The 18,921-nt window shown below is 43.6% G+C and overlaps 1 protein-coding gene across 6 annotated transcripts in view; it reads left to right on the plus strand.

Annotated features, from left to right (window-relative positions):
• Positions 1–18,921, plus strand: part of RPTOR (regulatory associated protein of MTOR complex 1) — a 311,995-nt gene that overhangs the window by 213,169 nt on the left and 79,905 nt on the right. For 5 of the 6 annotated variants that reach the window (XM_073312081.1, XM_073312077.1, XM_073312079.1 and 2 more), the window contains 5 exons: positions 1,067–1,177; positions 8,233–8,307; positions 9,667–9,732; positions 10,415–10,606; positions 11,926–12,066. In XM_073312081.1, coding sequence (XP_073168182.1) covers positions 1,067–1,177; positions 8,233–8,307; positions 9,667–9,732; positions 10,415–10,606; positions 11,926–12,066 — 585 coding nt within the window. The remainder of the gene's footprint in view (positions 1–1,066; positions 1,178–8,232; positions 8,308–9,666; positions 9,733–10,414; positions 10,607–11,925; positions 12,067–18,921) is intronic. The other variant, XM_073312080.1, reaches the window with a different exon arrangement.

Consider the following 18,921-nt stretch of genomic DNA (forward strand, 5'->3'; position numbering starts at 1 on the left):
CAAATGTAAATGATTTCAGGTGCCTTCGGTTAACAGAGGGTGCTGGTGAGACTCTGACAGCAGGGAATGAACAAGTCCTGTGACGGGACCTTCACAGATTTTTCTGTTTCATCCTTCCCCCAGACCTGCTCCCACACCACTTAAGTCAGATTCTGTTCTGCACCTTCCAGAAGCATAGCACAGAAGGCATAGCCCTAGGAAGGAGGGGGTCAAAGGTGACTTTAAACTCTCTGGATTTCAAGCTGCGGTGGGGGCCAAAACATGAGCAATTCATGGGGCTGACTCGAAATTACTGTAGCCTCCCTTGTGCTCCTATGGCCTGCATTGTAAGCCAGACTCACCATAACAGTGTGTGCTACATCCCCGGGGCCTCCTTCTCTAGCTTTATACCGTGCATGGCCCAGGGCAGTGCAGTGCCTGTGATGGGAGGATCCTGCCTTGCCCCCTGTGCGCTGTTTACAGCCCTTATACATCACTGGTGTAGCATATAGGTGCTGGAGTAGGGGACAGAATTCCTCCCCTCAGGTTTATTTTGCACTGCACTTGTATAGACTATCTATAGTGACCACTCAGTAATGGTGAAATGCTAAACAATGTAACTAGCTGTGTGTGCTCCTGCATGCTATTAGTCTGTAATACTGTACAAGTCGCTTATTTAAAAGCCTCTCTGAGTGTGGGAGGCATGTATGATTTCCAGTGGAAGGACTGTAATTAATGAGCTTTTGCAATCTGTTTACTTGTGGGAGCAAATCGCCCCATCTGAGGGAGGGAAGTGGCACGCCGTGAGCCATGAAGAATCACATGCTGTAACGAATAAAAGCTGGTGCTAAATTAACTCTTCATCTCAGTGGGCCAAATATCTGGGGACATCCAGGAATAAAATCAGAGATAAATAACTACACAGGAGTCCCCTCTTTACTATACATGTCTGATATTAATTTCTACCATATGGGCCATAAATATGTAGCATCTATGTAAAGGGTGCAATTCTGACACCTGTCCAGCTCTCCTCCTGCAGTTGGTCTTGGGGACTTACAGTAATTTGCTGTTCTACCTTTCTCCCCAGGCTCTCTCTGTTGGCATTTTCCCTTATGTGCTGAAGCTGCTTCAGAGTTCAGCTCGGGAACTGAGACCACTTCTTGTCTTCATCTGGGCCAAAATTCTTGCAGTGGACAGTGTGAGTAATCTTGAACCGTTACTGCTCTTTATTTGTTTCCAGTAACATCCTTTATTATTATCTTCCTTAGCCAATTGCTTTAAAGTTAGAGGCAGACAGTACAATCTACAATGAAATGCAGGAGACTGGGTTTAAAAACAATGTATTCATTTAGTAGGAGTTCCCACCTGCAAAGTCACTAGTGCATTAGAGCTACCTGCTGAGAATTTCTGAATGTGAAATCCCCATTCATGCAGTGACAAGCCTGATTTGAAATGGCTCATTTGGCTACCTGCCCATTCACTGGACTTTTTACAAGAGATCACCAGCTCATTAAGCAAGTTATTCCCATCTGCATGAAGTGAAATGACTCTTCTCCCAATTTATCCCTCATTCATGCTGAAATCTCACTTTAATTGGAAGAAATTCCATTTTTCAATCATGCTTCTTTTTGTATAAGGGTGACCAAAGTTCTGTGGTACGTCAACACTTGACAGAGTACAGCTTGTAGAGTACAGATGCTGCCTGCCAGCTAGCACCAGTCGAAGCAGTAGTGTAGACAGGGAGGCATGCCTTAGGTGAGGAGAGTAAAGTGCTCTGTACACCTGAACCCGCAGGATATGTACTCTGCACAGTTCTCTTCCCGCCCAAGCAGTGCTCCCTATGTCTACGCTGCTGTTTTTAGCAATCCACTGTCCTGCTGCCTCCCCGCTGCTGCGGCCTTTCTCTGCCATAATGGAAGGCTCCACCAGCAGGGAAAGGCTCTGTCATGGGGGAGGCAGTGGGGAAAGGCTCCAGCGGTGGGGAAATGATTATGCCTCCCCTCCTTGCTGCCGGAGCCTTTCCCTACGGCCAGAGCCTTTTGCTGCTGCATGTAGCTACGTACAGAGTGACAAGGGTGAACGCAGCCTGTCACTGTGGTGTATGGCTACACATGGAGTGCCTGTATAGCATAGCCTGTAAGTGCTGTCGGTAAATGTCCGTCACAGTGGCCTAGCCCATACTGGTGGCTCACGCTCTGCTTGCGAAACTGATTAGAACATTTGGTCAGGCTCTGCCTCCCGTGGGCAAGAACAGTCTCCAAACTCATCTTAAAACCATGGTGATCATCAGCATCTCTAAAACCATCCTAGAAGTAGAGCAAAACTAGGTCTTTGGAGAGTTTAGCTTCCAGTATTGCTTTAAATCTAATCTGGTCTTGTTCTCTGAGCTGCAATGACCGCTGACATTGGTGGGCTTGGAAATGCTGAAGAGTTCAGAATGGATAGGACACTGGGTTGCTTCCACAATGCCCATGATTCTGGACTTCTCCCTCTCATGACACACACTGGTACCTCCTTGGCATCCTTTAGGACAAGGCTTAAAACTGGGATCATGATTTTTGAACATGGCCTTAATGAAGACTATATTTTTTGGTACAAATATTCAAACAGTTAATTAATTGCAGCTGGAAATTTGCAGTGGTACGTGTGGTTTCCTGGTTTGACACCTACAGTTAATTGCAGGTGCAGTTATTAGTTGACGTAAGATTGAATCAACTGCTTTTGAAAGTTGGAGTCTTCCTGTTTTAATGTTGTGTATTTTCATGCTCTTTTCTCTTGTTTGTAGCATAAGGAACAATATTGGATTTGTTGGAATTCTTTCTCTCTTGATCAAGCACTGTCATGTTTAGTTTTATAAATATATTTTAGTAAACATCTTAAGAGGCTTTTGAATGGCAAAGAAAATGAAAATTCTTAATCTTAAAGCTCATATTGAAAAGCTTAGTTTTGATGCATGCTCCTCCATGGCTGAAGCTTCAGCCCCAGAGACCAGTACAATACATAATAGGGATTTTGTAGAATCAACTTAATTAACACGCACCACAATGGAAACAAACATGCCAGTGAAGGGATTGTCCTGCTTATCAGAGGAAATGCTCACTGATTTCATGAACTATTTTAAAAATAAGCCTAGAATCATCCTTCCAGCCTGGACTGGGCAGAGACTTGCCCAAATGCGCTTGATGAGACATCTTTGGCTTGTTAAGATGAACAAAAGACTGTGGAATGATTATGCCTGCAATAAATATTAAAATCCCTGTAACTTTATAGTACATTTATCTTCCCCTCAGTCCCATTTTCACTCTCATCTCTCTAAGGATAAAACTGAAAAATATGTGGTACAAGACCAATATCTGCAGGATCCAGAAATGAAAGGGACAAAAGGAGTAGGGGTAATGTGGCTCTTAGTCAATAGATACAGCAGTGTGTGGTGTAGTATTTTGGCTGTGAGGAGCACTCTCCTATGTGAATGTAGTGCTTTCAGGGATAGCAATTTTATAAGATTTATGATGAAAATGACAACTGCAGGGGTATGTCCTGAGAATATAAGTGAAAGTATTCTCAGATGCTGAAGGCAGTCATGAAAGGCTGTTTTTCATTGTGTTGACTGAAAGATTAATTAGACTGCACTGAATCACTACTGCTACAGTGTTAGAGTACAGCAGGAGTGTGTATGCATGAGTGGGCAAGCCATGAGAATATTCTCCTATTGGCCACATTTCTAACTGGAACTGTTTTCTTATAAGGGTGGGTGTTACATCGACCACAGGCAAAAGCCATGGCTCCTATTTTCAAACACTTTCCCAGAGAAGCTTCCTCTGGGGTGGATTGATTTAAATCAAAGTTCTCAAAATGATTTAAATCACCAATTTCAATGATGATTTAAATCAGAAAATAGGAAACTTGGATTTAAATAATAAATTTTAATCTTGTTTTTTCATTTGTACTTTTTAGTGATTTTCTTAAAGAAAGGTTGATTCTCATTACTTGGAAATTCTTAAAACATGTTGATTTTCAACTAAAATGTAGCCAAAATATGGCACCTCTTTTGCTAACCAGGTGCATATACACAATCTGTAAATATTTATTTAAGCAATTATAAAGCTGAACATACATTTTTACATTCTTTATGATATAAAATGGTAAGTGATGCATTTCTCATTTACTAGGTGGTTAATTTTTTGCTTATGATTTGTGTCAAGCTGTATTTGGCTGGAAATTGGAATTCAGTTAAAATGCACAAAAACAGCATTTTAAAATTTTTATTAGTTAAATAGAACTACCTTAAGTGTGCTGGGTACGTAAGCAAGACAAAGTTTATCAAAACATGTTTTCCATTTAAAACTATCTGTAGTTAGTGTTTTGAACTGATTGATTATGGTCAACTTCACAGTTTTAGAACTAGTAGATCTCATCCTCTCTCATCTAATTTTTATTCATTGATTGGTAGAGGAAAACAAGCTTTACTGCTTTTTCAACTCCCAGTCAGTTTCTCAACTTCGAATGAACCAGTTATTGAACTGATCTAATTGAATAAACTGAAATGATAAAAATAGTCTCTTTGAACCTGCAGAGGAGACTACTGCTGTCAAAAGCTGGTTTAGCACTTCAACAAACTCTGGCTACAGGTTCTTAGCAGTTACTTCCATCAGTTCAGGGGTAGGGCTTACTTGAAGATTCTAGCAGCAAAGGTGCTGCTTTAATATTATATTTTAGTTTAATTTAAATGATTCAATAGATTACAGTAAGCTTATACTTTAATATGGGTTTTTAGAATTTGAAATTTAATTTTAAATAGCTTTATTTTAAAAAGAAAAATATTTTACTTCAAAATTTTAAAAATCTGATTTTTATTATTAATATCTATATTATCTATTTTTATTTAACCTGCTTTCTCCTGGTTCTAATTTGATCAACACTGTTTCCTTCATCTAGTTTTGCCTGTATGTGCATCCTGCTTTACTTTCAAGAAATTATTACATTGACATGAGCAGCTAGAGTCAAACTAATCGCTTAATCTTGTTTGTTTTTGCTGGTGGGGTGTAGTTACCTGAGACTCTCTTTTCCTGCCTCTAGTTCCCCTCAGTGTTTTTTGCCTTGTGCTCTGGAGAGCAGACTCTGCTGCTAAGTTTTTTTTACAGTTTTGGTTTTCTCATGAGCAGTGAAATAATAGAAGTAGCCTGAGTGAAAACAGGCAAAGGTGAATGTGGTTGTGTGCTGCTCTCTTGCACTTGTGTATGTGTAATATACCATATGTCTTTGATTAGAAGACGCCTGCAATTAGTAACTACCCGGTGTAAGAGTTGTACCTTTGTCATGCAAGTTGCAGGAAAAAGCAATCAGATGTAATAGCAGTGTTGTCTTCTAAGCAAAAATATATGTGTACTGTGAGTGTTCTTAAAAAATTTTTAGTGTCTGAATCTATTTGCTTTAATCCTGTGAATATGCAGACATTTGCACTGAGGTATTCAGAGATGACTCTAGTTATCCAGGGCTGAGTTTTGTTGGAGTGTTTCCAGCCAATCTCCCTACTGTGCTACACAGCATACGTAACTGGATGGCATGCTGCAGTATATGAATAGCAAAGAAACTGATGTTAAAGAGTCCTTGGAAAGGAGGTCGGGCCAAGAGTTTACCCTATGTTAAACTGGTATAATTTGTTGGACAGCATCCTCCAAATCTTAAATATCTCACTTAAAAATCCCCACTATAGTCAGTGAGAAAATTAACCCAAAAAAAAAAAAATTGCTCTTCTGATGGAACTTCCAGACTGTCAAGGGCACCCAAGTTACCTAGCAAAGTATAACTCTGATGGGATCATCGACATTACAACCACTAACTCTGTAGAAAACAGGGAAGTACTAGGTATGGGTGGGTTAATTTAATCTCTACTCAAAACAATGCATCAAAAATTCAGTGCCCATAAAATGGGAAAAGACAACATGAGAAAAAGAACTTGACGTTTCTAAGAGTTTAAAGACAGTGGAGAGTAACAGTGTGAGATTTTCAAAAGGATGGGCTTTGACCCTTTAAATGGCATATTGAACTGCCAGCTAAATGTTCTTTACTAGCAGGATTTGTGAGGAGCAGTGGCATCTTGTGGTCAATACAAATGCTCCAGATAGGTTTTCCCCAGGGATAATTTTACACAGCTACACAATTTTTGTGCTCTTGTCCTTCCCTCATCATTGGAAATCTTTAACCTTTCCCATCTACCCTACAGCACGTTTTGTTCATGTGCCTTTATTATTCACAAGTACAAGATGCAAAGTAGGGAGATGTTATTGACACTGAATATTAATATTGTTCTCAGGCACTGCAGAGAGAACATATTAGCAAAGTGTATGTTTAAAGCTATTCTGGAGTTACATGATCTGCTTTCCTCCCTGTGGCCTCAGGTGATTGGCTGGTGCTGGCAGCCCACTGGGATGCAGTGAAAGATGGGCAGTCTTGTCTTAGTGGGCATCTGTTTGCCTGCACGCTGGTTTGAGACGGCTTTGTTTTTCTAAGGGGCAAAGATATGAAAAAAGCTAAAAATGTTGAGAAGAAGAAAACCAGCTCTCCTTTTGCGCAGCGTTACCAGCAAAATCCAGGCACGCCTCTGGTAGCTGCAAACTGACATTGTTTCGTTCCCTCTCTTCTTTAGTCTGCTGCAAACCGCATCTTTTCTTGCTTCGGTAATGAAATATTCTCTTGCATCTTTGTCTTTCCAGCCCCCTCCTTTCAACAATTAGTTTTCCTCCATAGTCCTCCATTCCTGATTAAAAATACATGACACTGTCTCTGGCATGAAGCATACAGCAGAATCCCAACCACAAAGGGAGTTAAAAGCAAAGTCAGGTTTTCCACCCAAAATTGTCACTTTAGTGCTATGTATTCTTGCGCTCTGACCTTAATATGTCAGACTGGAGCCTGAGATATCATGCTAGCAAAAAGGGAGCCCTGAGAAGAGGATCCTGGTGATGATTATCACTCTTTGAATCCAGGCTGCCTGCTTCTCCTGTAATACTCTTCCTTGGTGCCCTGATTTCTGCATATTGTGCTGGTGAAAAAGATGGCGAGGTTCACCTGCCAGGCATTTTTGTCACATAGTTTGGTCTTGCCTATGGAGATGAGAGTAAATGATGTTCCCAAACTGTGTTCCAGCCCCAGGATTGAATAGGCCAAAAAGAATGGACAGTCCCCCACGCCTCAGAGATCATCTCTCAATCAGAGTGGAAACTCATTGATACAGGTCAGTGTAGGGGAAACATGCAATGTGCTGAGTGGGAACTTCAGTCTCCAGGATTGTCATCTTTGCACCTTTCAGGAGCAGTACTTTCACCTGAACAATACAGTTCCTTATGGACATTTATTCACAATTCCAAGCCACCAAACAGGGTGTCATTATTAACAGTCTTTGCTCATTAGAAATACAGGATTGGAAAATCACAGATATTACAGGTTAAGATTTGGCATGCTTGGGGAGAGATGTGTAGAGAGAGCTTGCACAACATCTGCATGTGATATGCTTGCCAGTCAGGAACACTAAAAACAGACAGAAAACTAACACACAACCCTTCCTCCCAGTCTGGGTAGGTAGTTTGTGAATATGATGTGCTTTGAGATGATGAGCTTCTCAATGTCTGGGAACCTCTAGGCATTTGTCCAGGACTTAGACTGGCCGTGCAGATGAATATTTAGCTTTATGTGCAGGGGGTGATGCGTAGAAGTTACCAAAACATCTGATCTGCAGAGAGAAATTCAGCTCTTGTTCTTCCCAGGCTTGGACAGCAGCCATCAGCAAACCAGGTGGAGAATTAGATAAGAGACTTTTGAAATATGTAATTTTATTTTGGTTTTGTAAATGTCAGAAATCTGATTTATCAAATTCCTCTTGTTTTCCCTTTAGTGGCTCGTAACTACCATGGTGAAGGTATGCCATGGAACAAAGGGGGATTTAATGCTGCCTTTTTCTAGGGTGCTCTGAAGAACCAGAGAGCAACTTTGCAGTTTGTATTCCTTTCGGATGCCAACATGCAGTGGAACCATTTGCTGTAAATAACACAAGGCACTGGTCACCTCTTCATTCCAAAGAGTGTTTGGCTGCAGTCCTGACAGGGAAATTTGCTCTGACTTTTGTTTCTCAAATGAAAACTGGAATTGAGAAAAATGATTAAGACATGAAATATTCATAAATCATTGGAGGCAAAAAGAAGTTATCTCCAGGTTATTGTACTCATTGTTTTTCCTTCTCCCTGTCTCGTTTTTCAGTCATGCCAAGCCGACCTCGTGAAGGACAACGGTCATAAATATTTCCTTTCGGTCTTGGCAGATCCCTACATGCCAGTAAGGACAAATAGTCTGTTTCAGGCTTATTTAAATCTTGCTTAGGTCGTCTTGGCTTTTATGCTGCTGTTATGATGTGGTTGGTACTGTTGGTGGGGACAGGGTCATGTCACTCCCAGTGACACCAACTGCCCTCTTGAGGAATGGCACAGATGGGCAGCCTAGTTGGCCACAGGGGAAATTAATAATATAGAGCCCCATCAGAAGCACTTACAGACCAAATAAGTTTGCAAAGCCAATTCATTAAAAGGATTTAGACTTAGATTATTTTACTTTTCTTGATATTCATTTCATCTGCTCTGAAATGGGAACTGCAGGTGCTCTGATAAATGCTGTCTAATTTCATGGTACCTTCTGTAACTACCTCTACTGGTATTCTGTTTAGTGTCATCCTACAACAGGATAGCCCTCTAGCAGTATCCATTAGGGACTCTTTCTCCCCCAATTTCTCTAGTGATAAAAGCACACAGCTGTGACAAACATGAACTAAATAGGGCACTGGCCTTTTCTGCACTAACGCTTTTTAAATCCTGAACGTAAATGAAAAATACAATGGAATACAGAATAGTTCCCAGTCACTCAACCCAATGTAAAATATAATGGGATTGCTGCAAATTATTTCTTTTAAATGGTCTGTTTATTTCACTTAAAGATGAAACATGAAGTGGCCGTGTTGTCTGCCTGATGACATAACCAAGTCAGGCATTTCATAGCTGCAACTCCAGACATGTGGGACAGCAGGAAATGTCCAGACTTTTTTGGGGGGTGCGGGGGGGGAGAGGATGTTTGTCTTGTATTGGGTTTGCTGGGAAAGTATGTTTAAAAAATCCCAGGAATACACAATTACATTTTTTTTAAGTTGTGAAAGTATTCTAGAAATCCTTGGGTCTCTGGCTGCCCTCCTTTCTACATGTCAGGCTGTTTTCTGTTAGAATTATGATTAAAATCACAAAAAGAAAAGGAGTACTTGTGGCACCTTAAATAAATGTGTTAGTCTCTAAGGTGCCACAAGTCCTCCTTTTCCTTTTGCGGATACAGACTAACTCCGCTGCTACTCTGAAACCTGATTAAAATCACAGCCTCTCAATAGAGCCACAGCCAAGCAGGCCAACCATCTTTCCTGTTCTCAGAGGAAGGAGGGGGGCAAGTTTCATGGCCTGTTCCAGCCTCTTGTCATTAAGCAACTCCAAAACACAACTGTAAGTTTTTAGATTCCCGAATTGTCAAGTTTTCAGGAGATTCACATCAAACAAGGCAAGAAGGCCAGGATGGTCTCTCTCCTTTCAAACAGTGCAGCATACAGTTGTTTTCTGTCCTGTTTAAAGATAAAAATTAGTTGTGTGTGGTTTTGTTTTTAAGGCTGAACACAGGACTATGACTGCTTTCATTTTGGCTGTGATCGTCAACAGCTATAACACAGGGCAGGTGAGTCTCAACGTCTTGATCTTTACAATGCTTCTCGTGAGCCTTTCTCTGTACCATGACTTTGCTTTGATGTGACACCAACTGAAATGCATCAGAGCTTACTACAGAACTGGGAAGTTGCAGGGGAAGGGTGATTTCCTGTTTTTCTTGGATTTAAACAAAAATCTCCTGGAAGTGCTACAGAGGTAGCACGTGCACAGCCCCTGGACATATGGGTTAAGGACACACGTCGCTGAACAGCATCCTCTGCAGGCAATACACTGACACATTATTAAAGGAATCCTGCACGGTTCTCGTCAGCTGCGAGCATGATGGCCGTGATGTGGGTCTTGGGAAGGGGTTTAAAGCCAGGAAAGTGCCATGAGCCATAAATTATGGGGCTCTGACAGGTGCAAGGAGTATTGCCAATGAGGAAAAAAGCAAGTTACTGCATTCAGGAAGCAATTGTGACATTAACAGTTGCTTGGCTGGCTGTAAGAGCACACAGCTGACCTCCCAAGACTCCTTATGGAGCACTTGTGCAAAGCATCTCCAATAAAATGTTGCAACAAAACCAGTATCTAACCACGGAATAATTCTGTTCTCTACATTGTGTCTGTCCCCTCTCTCAAAATCATTTTGTTGTTTAATGCTGAGAGGGGAAGCTGCCTGTCTAAATGAATTGCTCGGAACTATGTTTTAGGAAGCCTGCCTTCAAGGAAACTTGATTGCCATCTGCCTGGAGCAGTTAAATGATCCGCACCCTCTACTGCGCCAGTGGGTGGCTATTTGTTTAGGACGTATCTGGCAGAATTTTGATTCCGCACGGTGGTGTGGCGTGAGAGACAGTGCCCATGAGAAGCTCTACAGTCTCCTCTCAGACCCCATCCCAGAGGTAATGTTTTAAGTGTAGACATATATACTAGTTGGGCTGGAGCCCTTTTGAGTGAGGGCTACAAAGCAATTTAAAAATCAGTATTGTCAAGAAGTCTCATGAATTGATAGGTGTCTGGTTAAAAAAAAATAGCTTTCCCTTTTTTTTGCAGGAAAGGTGCTTAAGCCATGCAAGGTCTGGAAAGGCAGAATAAATGCAAAGGATTATATAGTCCATGAAAGGGGGTTTTCAGTGTGATGACTTTAAATCCGGGGTTTATACAAGCTCCACATTTGTTTGCTCACTCCTGTGTCAGAAGTCCTTCAAAACTGTGTTACCACAACTCACTGTGTATTTCGACAAGTTCTCTGATCTGTTTTGTCTAAATCTGAGAACCGTTCTCAGCCTGGCGGATGAAAAAATGCAATTTTAAGGGAATGCATGTTTCACCATTATGAAAATACCGTCCAAGAAAGAAGAGAATCTTGTGCCAACCAAAACTGTGATTGACAGACCCTATGAGACCCCAGTGAAATTATATTCCAACTGGGAGAAGTAAGCTTGGAGATAAAGGGCAATATCATTGTGAAGTTATTAAAGTTTAGCTTTTCTTCTTTTAGTGATTTAACGCTTCCCAATCTGGGCACCCACAGCCTCCTTTCCTTTTCCCCAGGTTTTTCCCAACCTGCAGGTAATTGTCATGCAAAGGATCAAGTGAAGCGTCCTCAAGGCCATGAGCTTCTCTTGTCAATCAGCCAGAGCAGATCCCTTGCTGAGTTAGGAGGCACGTGCTCCGGAGGCTGATTCTGCTGCCTCCGTAGCATTCCCAGTCTCTGCCAAGGCAGAGAGTAAAGGACCACGCTTGATCCCAGACCCTGGGCCTGTGCAGGGTGTGGCTGACCCTCTTCCATTTTTAAGTCGTCTGCTCCCTTTCCATGTGCCCATATCAGATAGGTGAAGGCTTTAGAGCTCTCTAGTGTAAAGGGGACCTAGGTCCCTCAATGACAATTCCTTATTCATCTTTATGCTATTAAACAGAAGGTTCTTGACAGTGCCCATTTGAAAAATCACCAAAGGGAAAGCCATCTGACATTCCAGGGAATAATACACACTTCTGCACACATGAATGTTTAGAATTGCACCAGGATAAAACTTGGCAGTGCCCCTATATCTGTTTGTCTTTCCAGTCTTTGGGCTTCTATCCAGCCGCTGCCGTTTACCCAACACAGTAGCCTGGCTTTGTAGGGATCCGAGTTGGCAGAATAAGAGATCACGCCGGGTAGTTCAAGGCTAGGACCAGGTAGGAAACCAATGGTGATTTTTTATTTTGTCTCTCACAGGTTCGCTGTGCTGCAGTCTTTGCACTGGGCACATTTGTGGGAAACTCGGCTGAGCGGACCGATCACTCCACCACCATTGATCACAATGTGGCCATGATGCTGGCACAGCTCATCAACGACGGAAGCCCCGTGGTTAGAAAGGTACAGCAGGAGGGACATAAGGAAGTGAGGAGGATTAATGCTGGTGGCCTTCACAGTAATGCTAAGAAGGGTCAATTGTGTGTGTTGCTGGGGAGGCAGACTCTTTGTACAGTGGATTTCTTCCTAGGCATTCATGGATTTGATTAATCTGGAAGCATTTGTTCAAGCTCTCTGTCCCTTGTCAGCTAATATAGATGCTTACTTCCTGCCCAGAGACAACACACAAACATGGTTATACTCGGGGAAAAGAGCACCGTAAAGTGATAGCTGCTGGCCAGGGCTGTAACCAGGGCCAGGTGAGCGGACAGCCGCCCAGGGCGCAAAGCCACGGGAGTGGAAAAATGATGAAAAAAAATGGTAGGGGACACACACATGCTTGCTTGGCCTGGGCGCTAAAATACCTAGTTATGGCTCTGCTCCTAGCCCAGGGGATTTGTTCAGCCTGTTGACTACTATGACTGCACGCTCAAAGCTGTAGAATATGATAGCTTTGCAGAGTTGTTTTTCTGTAATTGGCCTTTTAAGCGAGGAAGCACAGGGGTCCCTGTGGGTTTTAGGATCAGGTAGGGGAAGACCAACAATTGGTCAAGTTGTCCCACCAACAGTAAAATACACTTTCTGTTTACAAACATCTGTCATTTTTTCTGTAAGCTTATCACAGAGTAACTTTTAATGGGTGAGTAAGGTTTGAGGGGTTGGGCTGTGAGAGGGTGACAAATATGCAGCTGCCACCTTCTGTAGGCAACCCTGTGGAGCAGTGTTGTGATTGGCCATTGCTAGTGGAGCAGGGTTTTCTATCAGGAGTCATTTCAGCTGGCTGGTGTGCTTTCTCATCTGCGTTGGAGTTGTCCCTTGGTTTTATAGTTCATACTCAAATCCCCATGCACACATGCCCTCAAGAACAAAATTGCCTGCGTCAGTTGGAGTCTCCTCTCTCATTTGTAATGGAATCCTTGCCTTGTGAAATTGATGACACAGTGTACTCGCTCTCTTGGTCCCAGATGACCTCTTCTGATTGGTTTTCCCTTGTTTTAATCTCTTGCCCTCAGAGAAACTGCTGAGAAGAGTTTCCTTTAGCATATGTGAGACTCTGGCAGCAAAAGCTGCCTCATCTACAAATGGATCTCACTGTCCCAATGGAGCGGCATCGATTTCTCCAAATCTCTTAATTAAAAATTCCTTTAAACAATGGAGAGTTCAGTCTTCTGCTGACCATTTGTATTTCTCTCTCCTATCCCTGTTTGCAATGTTAAGAAACAAGCTACGAAAGGGTTATTGCCCAGAACCTAATGAGGAGCTTGGCTGCCCATTGGTTCCTGCAAATGGTTCTGGTGTGTCATAGCTATTCGTGTGCTTCTGCTGGTGGTACAGACTCTCTGTGCATCATGGGTTTCAGAATGCCAAGGCCTTTTGTGTCGATTTTCTGGTTTCATTTCCTGTGAGGTTTTTGTAAATGTCAGTCTCCTCTCTGCTCTGTGCTGCTGGCATGCAGAACATAGTTGATCCTCAGAGTTACGAACACCAGAGTTACAAACTGACTAGTCAACCATACCCCTCATTTGGAACCAGAAGTACTCAGTCAGGCAGCAGCCGAGACCAAAAAACAAATACAGTTCAGTGCTGTGTTAAACATAAACTACTAAAAAAGTAAAGGGAAAGCAGCATTTTTCTTCTGCGTAATAAAGTTTCAAAGCTGTATGAAGTCAATGTTCAGTTGTAAACTTTTGAAAGAACCACCAGAACGTTTTGTTCGGAGTTACGAACAATTTCCATTGCCAGGGTGTTTGTAACTCTGAGGTTCCACTGTAATGTTGTGCTGCTTTCCATGTTCTGCAGACAATAAAGTGAAGCTGGCATGGGGAGCATGGTTTGGAATGCTGAGAGCCACTGAAGTGCTGGCCATTGGCAGCTCACTAGACTGTAGACACAAGCCTCTGGGAGCGCTTCAGCGTTCGGAGTCCCAGGGCTGTCACAATGAAGCACTAATGCCATTTGCCATCTGCCCTGAATGTCAGGAAATACCATTTCTAATGCTGCGGCTCTGCGGAGTCTCAAGGATGGATTTTAATAGGCATGGCATTTCATTTGCTGTACAGCATGCGGAATCCCCTTGAAACAGAAATGTACATGGTACATAAAACATATTGTATAACATAATCACCAACTAATAAAAAAGACCATATATTAAAACAGGATAGTTCAGACCACAGTATATTTGCTGTTTACCAATGGACCACTGAGACCAGTTCACCTACCCCTTCCCTGAAGCCAATGCCTGAACCAGGAATAAATCTGTCAGAGGTTAGTGGACTTGTTTGTATGCTGGTTCTTTGAGTTTAAAATCAATGCAGGAATGGGGCAGGGAAAGAAGAGTATGCACTTTGATGTCTTTATCTAGAATCCTGACTCTTGAGATTTCTGTCTGATTTTGTGACTTCCTCTAGAAAGAAGAGCTGTATTCTGTCCCTGGAATGCTCTGCTGTTTGTTACTGTTTTGACAGCAAAGTTTTACATTATAGGACTTTTGGTTTTAAATTAAATATTAAATATTAATTTGTTACTGGAAGCATAAAGTGTATGGCAGCCCTATGGGAGGAAGAAGGGAGGGGCTGGGAGTGCAGTGGAGAGAACATGACAGCTCCATTCAGTAAAGAGACCTTGTTGCTTTCAAAAACCACAAGGAGGAATAATATACTCTGATTGAGCAGTAATTCCTTAGTCTCCTGGAGTTCACGTGTTCTGACCCTCCATTATACAACAAAAGCACGTTAACTGCTTGCTGGGCGTCTGGATTGTTCCAGGCAGAACCCACCTGCCAGACACTGCCAAATTGTTCCTGGCAGGATTCACTTGCCAGCAGCTGCTCAATCATTCCAAACTTCCTGTTTATTTAACTGGAATATTAGTTGCACAACAGGGGCTGTGTTGAGCTAGCAATGAGAGGTTAAATCTGTGGCCTTATTCCACCAACATCTTATGCTTCAGTTTATTCATTGGTGTAACTGTTTTTCAGTGTGCACAGTCTTTGGAATACATAGATCTCTCCTTTGGAGATTTAGGCTGCCAAACTGGTGTTAGCGACAGACCACAGCTCTCCAGCCAGTCAGTGGTCTGTCTGTCTGGTGTTTCTAAGGGGCCTAACACCACAATACCTAAGAGAGGGTCTAAGTTTTGGTGTCCACTTCCCCTCCTCCTCTCTAAGGCTCCCATGTTGCAGCCATTAAGCCAGAGAGAATTAAGTGGGGTCCCTTATCAGACCCACAGCATCACCCCTAAATTAGCCGGCATTGGTCCTAGTAGATGAATACAAGCCTTGTTTTCTCGCCTGGGCTGACCATGCTGCCGAGTTTGGGACTCAAGTTCCAATGTCCTTCATGGTGGCAGCTCAGCCATGGCCTTGGCAGCCTATTGGTGTCTCTCTAGCTGAGTTTAGAGTGAGTGTAGCACGGGCAGCAGGAATCCAGCTCCTTCCAGCAAGTCACATACGAACAAATAGTGGTTTGGCCTTTGCCATGAAGAGCAGGAGTCCTGCTCCTCTGCACAATTCATTATTTCACTCCAAGAAACACGTGCCCCTCGTGGGCAGGGTGGCAGCTTGTACGTGAGAGGAGGGAGCTGTGTACAAGACTCCAGTTCTGTTCTTTCTGTGACAGTACATCAGTTTGACAATATCAGGCTGAATCAAAGAGTAGGGGAGCCTGGCCAGGAATAAAAGACCTTTTGTTATGAAGAATTCATTTTGAAACTAAGCGCTCTGGCTTTCTTCAGATCTTGGCACTGAAGTGAAGGAAAAATCAATGCTTCTCCAAACCAAGTATTAAAAAGTGCCCTCATCCCCCCTCGAGATGACAGATGCTGGTTTCACAGGGGCTTTATTCTGCCTTATTTGTAAACGATAAAAAGATGCTCACAGAAGAGAGGCTATTTCCCACCATGTTAGCTCAGAGTAGAGGAAATTTGCTAACTCTGCCATCTGTGCCATTGGTTTGTTGGGTTGGGCAGAGGGAGGGAGAGTTAAGAAGGGATTTTGTATATTCTTACTGCTCTAGAGAGAGAGATGTGCATGCTGGATCTGTCAGTAAGCTTCCTGTATCAGCATAGGTCAGGTTGAGAGGAGTTCTACACAACACTGTCTGGCGGTTCAGCAGGCTGAGGACTGACATATACAAGATTCCTGACTTTAGAAGCATTAGGAGAACAGATTCTTGTATAACTCCATACCCTGCCTGTTTCTGAGATCTGAGCTACCTCAAAGGAAGTAAAGACCCTGAGTCTTGTTGGCGAGTGACCTCACTGAGAAGCTGGGTTGTTTTGGGTTTGTTTGTTTTTCTTGTGGGAGCCTTTGATGTTAGGAGCAGGAAAATGGAAGAGAATCAGAAGAACAATAGAAAACCCGTGGATTTTATTTATTTCTTTGTATGCAGGCTTATTGGGGGTCTGTCAATCTAGCATTGCTTTAACTGTCAGATACTTCACTCTTCTGCTCAGAGTTCAGCATGGCTTTGCTCTAACAGCAAGCTCTCACTGGAAGGATGCCTCTGTCCACCTGCGTCATTTACAGGACTTTCATCACCAGAGATTAGCATCTCTGAAATACAGCACGTGTCTACGCTGCAGTGCAGGCCTGTGCCTGAGCCCGGGCTCGAGCCTAACCCCCCTTGCGCGTACACTGCAATTGCACTAACCCAGGGCTCAAACCCTAGGTCCCAGGATCCTGCTGGGCTGGAGAGTCCAAGCTCAAGTTAAACTGGGACCCAGGATCTGAGCCCTATTGCTTTGCAGTGTAGACGTAGCCCCACTTGACTCCGGTCCTGGGAGTCAGGTGGAATTATTTCATAATTCCACAGGACAATTACCTTAGTCCCCTCCATCCCAACAATCTGCAGTCCACTCTATTGAAAACAGAAGCCACCCCAACTTTGCAAATGGTCAGTGTTAACCCATTCTGTTCTGATCAACAATCTGCAAGTACGCAGTCAGAGAGCCTCCTGGGTTTACAATGGAGACCAAACCAATCAAGCCTTTTGCAAAGCTAGCTGCTTCCTGGTAACATGCAGGCGGTCAGGTTTTCCCACAGTGCATCATGGTCCTAGGGCTAGAGCAGGGCAGGGTAGAGGGAGAACTAGGGACTCTGGGTTATGGCTACTTTGACTGCAGTGTGAACGCCAGAGCCCTAGGTTCAAGCATGGGTTAGAAAAGTCTTAACATAGGGTTAAAATACAATGTAGACACTCAAGCCTAGGGTTCCCTAACACGGGTCAGCTAACTCAAGTCCCACTAACTCTGGGCTTACGTTGCAGTGTAGACATACTGTGACAAAGTTCCTCCTCTACCTTGGTGGGTCTTGCGCTTATTGGTGGATTTGCTTGCCTTGGAGCTTCACCACAGCCCTCAGTTTGGCCGTTTTTGTGAACCCACAGTCCAGGTCAACTCCTCCTGTGTCTGACCAGGAGTTGGGAGGTTTGGGGGGATCCTGGGCCTGCCCTCTACTCCAGGTTCCAGCCCCAAACCTCCCCACCCTGTGGAATGCAGCTGTCTAGAGTGCCTCCTGGACTCCCTGGGATACTTCCCCATGGCCTCCTCCCAATATCTTTTTATCCTCACCATAGGACCTTCCTCCTGGTGTCTGATAATGCTTGTACTCCTCAGTCCTCCAACAGTCCGCGTTCTCACTCTCAGTTCCTAGTGCCTCTTGCTCCCAGCTCCTCACACACACACCACAAACTGAAGTGAGCTCCTTTTTAAATCCAGGTGCCCTGATTAGCCTGCCTTAATTGATTCTAGCAGCTTCTTGATTGGCTGCAGGTGTTCTAATCAGCCTGTCTTAATTGTCTCCAGAAGGTTCCTGATTGTTCTGGAACTTTCCCTATTACCTTACCCAGGGAAAAGGGACCTACTTAACCTGGGGCTAATTTATCTGATTTCTATTACTCTCCTGTAGCCATCTGGCCCAACCCTGTCATAATACCCACAGAGGGACACAGAGTGATCCCCTTGCTTTCTATGAGAGAGAAGCATCTGAGTAGAGATTTGTGCCCTTCTAAAAGCATATTTTGTCCTCTGCGGTAGTTTCTATTGGAAGAGGCAGTGGTAGAATATGCTCTGGATAAACTAAACAAGTTATAGCTGCACATGTCCTCCTTCGAGTGATAGTCCCTCTGTATATTCCCTATGTTGGTATGCATGCATGAGAGTCCGGAAATTCTTCAAAGCAGTGTCCATTGGCCCGCACATGCACCATAGCTCTCCTGGTGCTCCTGACCGAGGGTATAAGAGAAAGTGTGGGTCGACGCCTCTCCAGTTCCTTCTTGGCAACACATGGCCTGAGTCGGAATTGTATCCTCCTTTGCTTCGTTGCATAATGTATAAAGAAAACTGTCGTCTCCAAGCAGGTGTCACAGCTCCCTCCACGTGAGCACAAGCTGCCTCCACAGCATCCCTATGAGCCATTCTGCTGCAGGACATCTGCAGAGTGTCCCCATGGAGTTCTACCCACACATTAGTGATGCACTGTACTCTAGTTCATGTCTTGGCTGAGGATGCGGCGGTGGGATCAGCAGTATTTCAAGCATCTTTGCTACCAGCTTCCTCACACCCACCTCCAGGCTGAGCACTGCTTGCCAATCATCTATGTGTGGAATATATATAGGGACCATCCCTCGAAGAAGTGGAGGTTACGTTAACTGGAGTTTCTTCAAGATGTGTGCTCCCTGTCTGTATTCCACTACCCACCCTTCGTCCCCTCTGTGCTGGATCCTGTTGGATTTGTGATGAGAAGGGGAACTAGAGAGACGTCGCCCCACACTGCCTCGTACACCCTCAGTTGAGAGCACAAGGAGCACGGCTGTGCATGTA

The sequence above is a fragment of the Lepidochelys kempii genome, chromosome 14 (assembly GCF_965140265.1).
Source record: "Lepidochelys kempii isolate rLepKem1 chromosome 14, rLepKem1.hap2, whole genome shotgun sequence".
Lineage (NCBI taxonomy): Eukaryota > Metazoa > Chordata > Testudines > Cheloniidae > Lepidochelys > Lepidochelys kempii.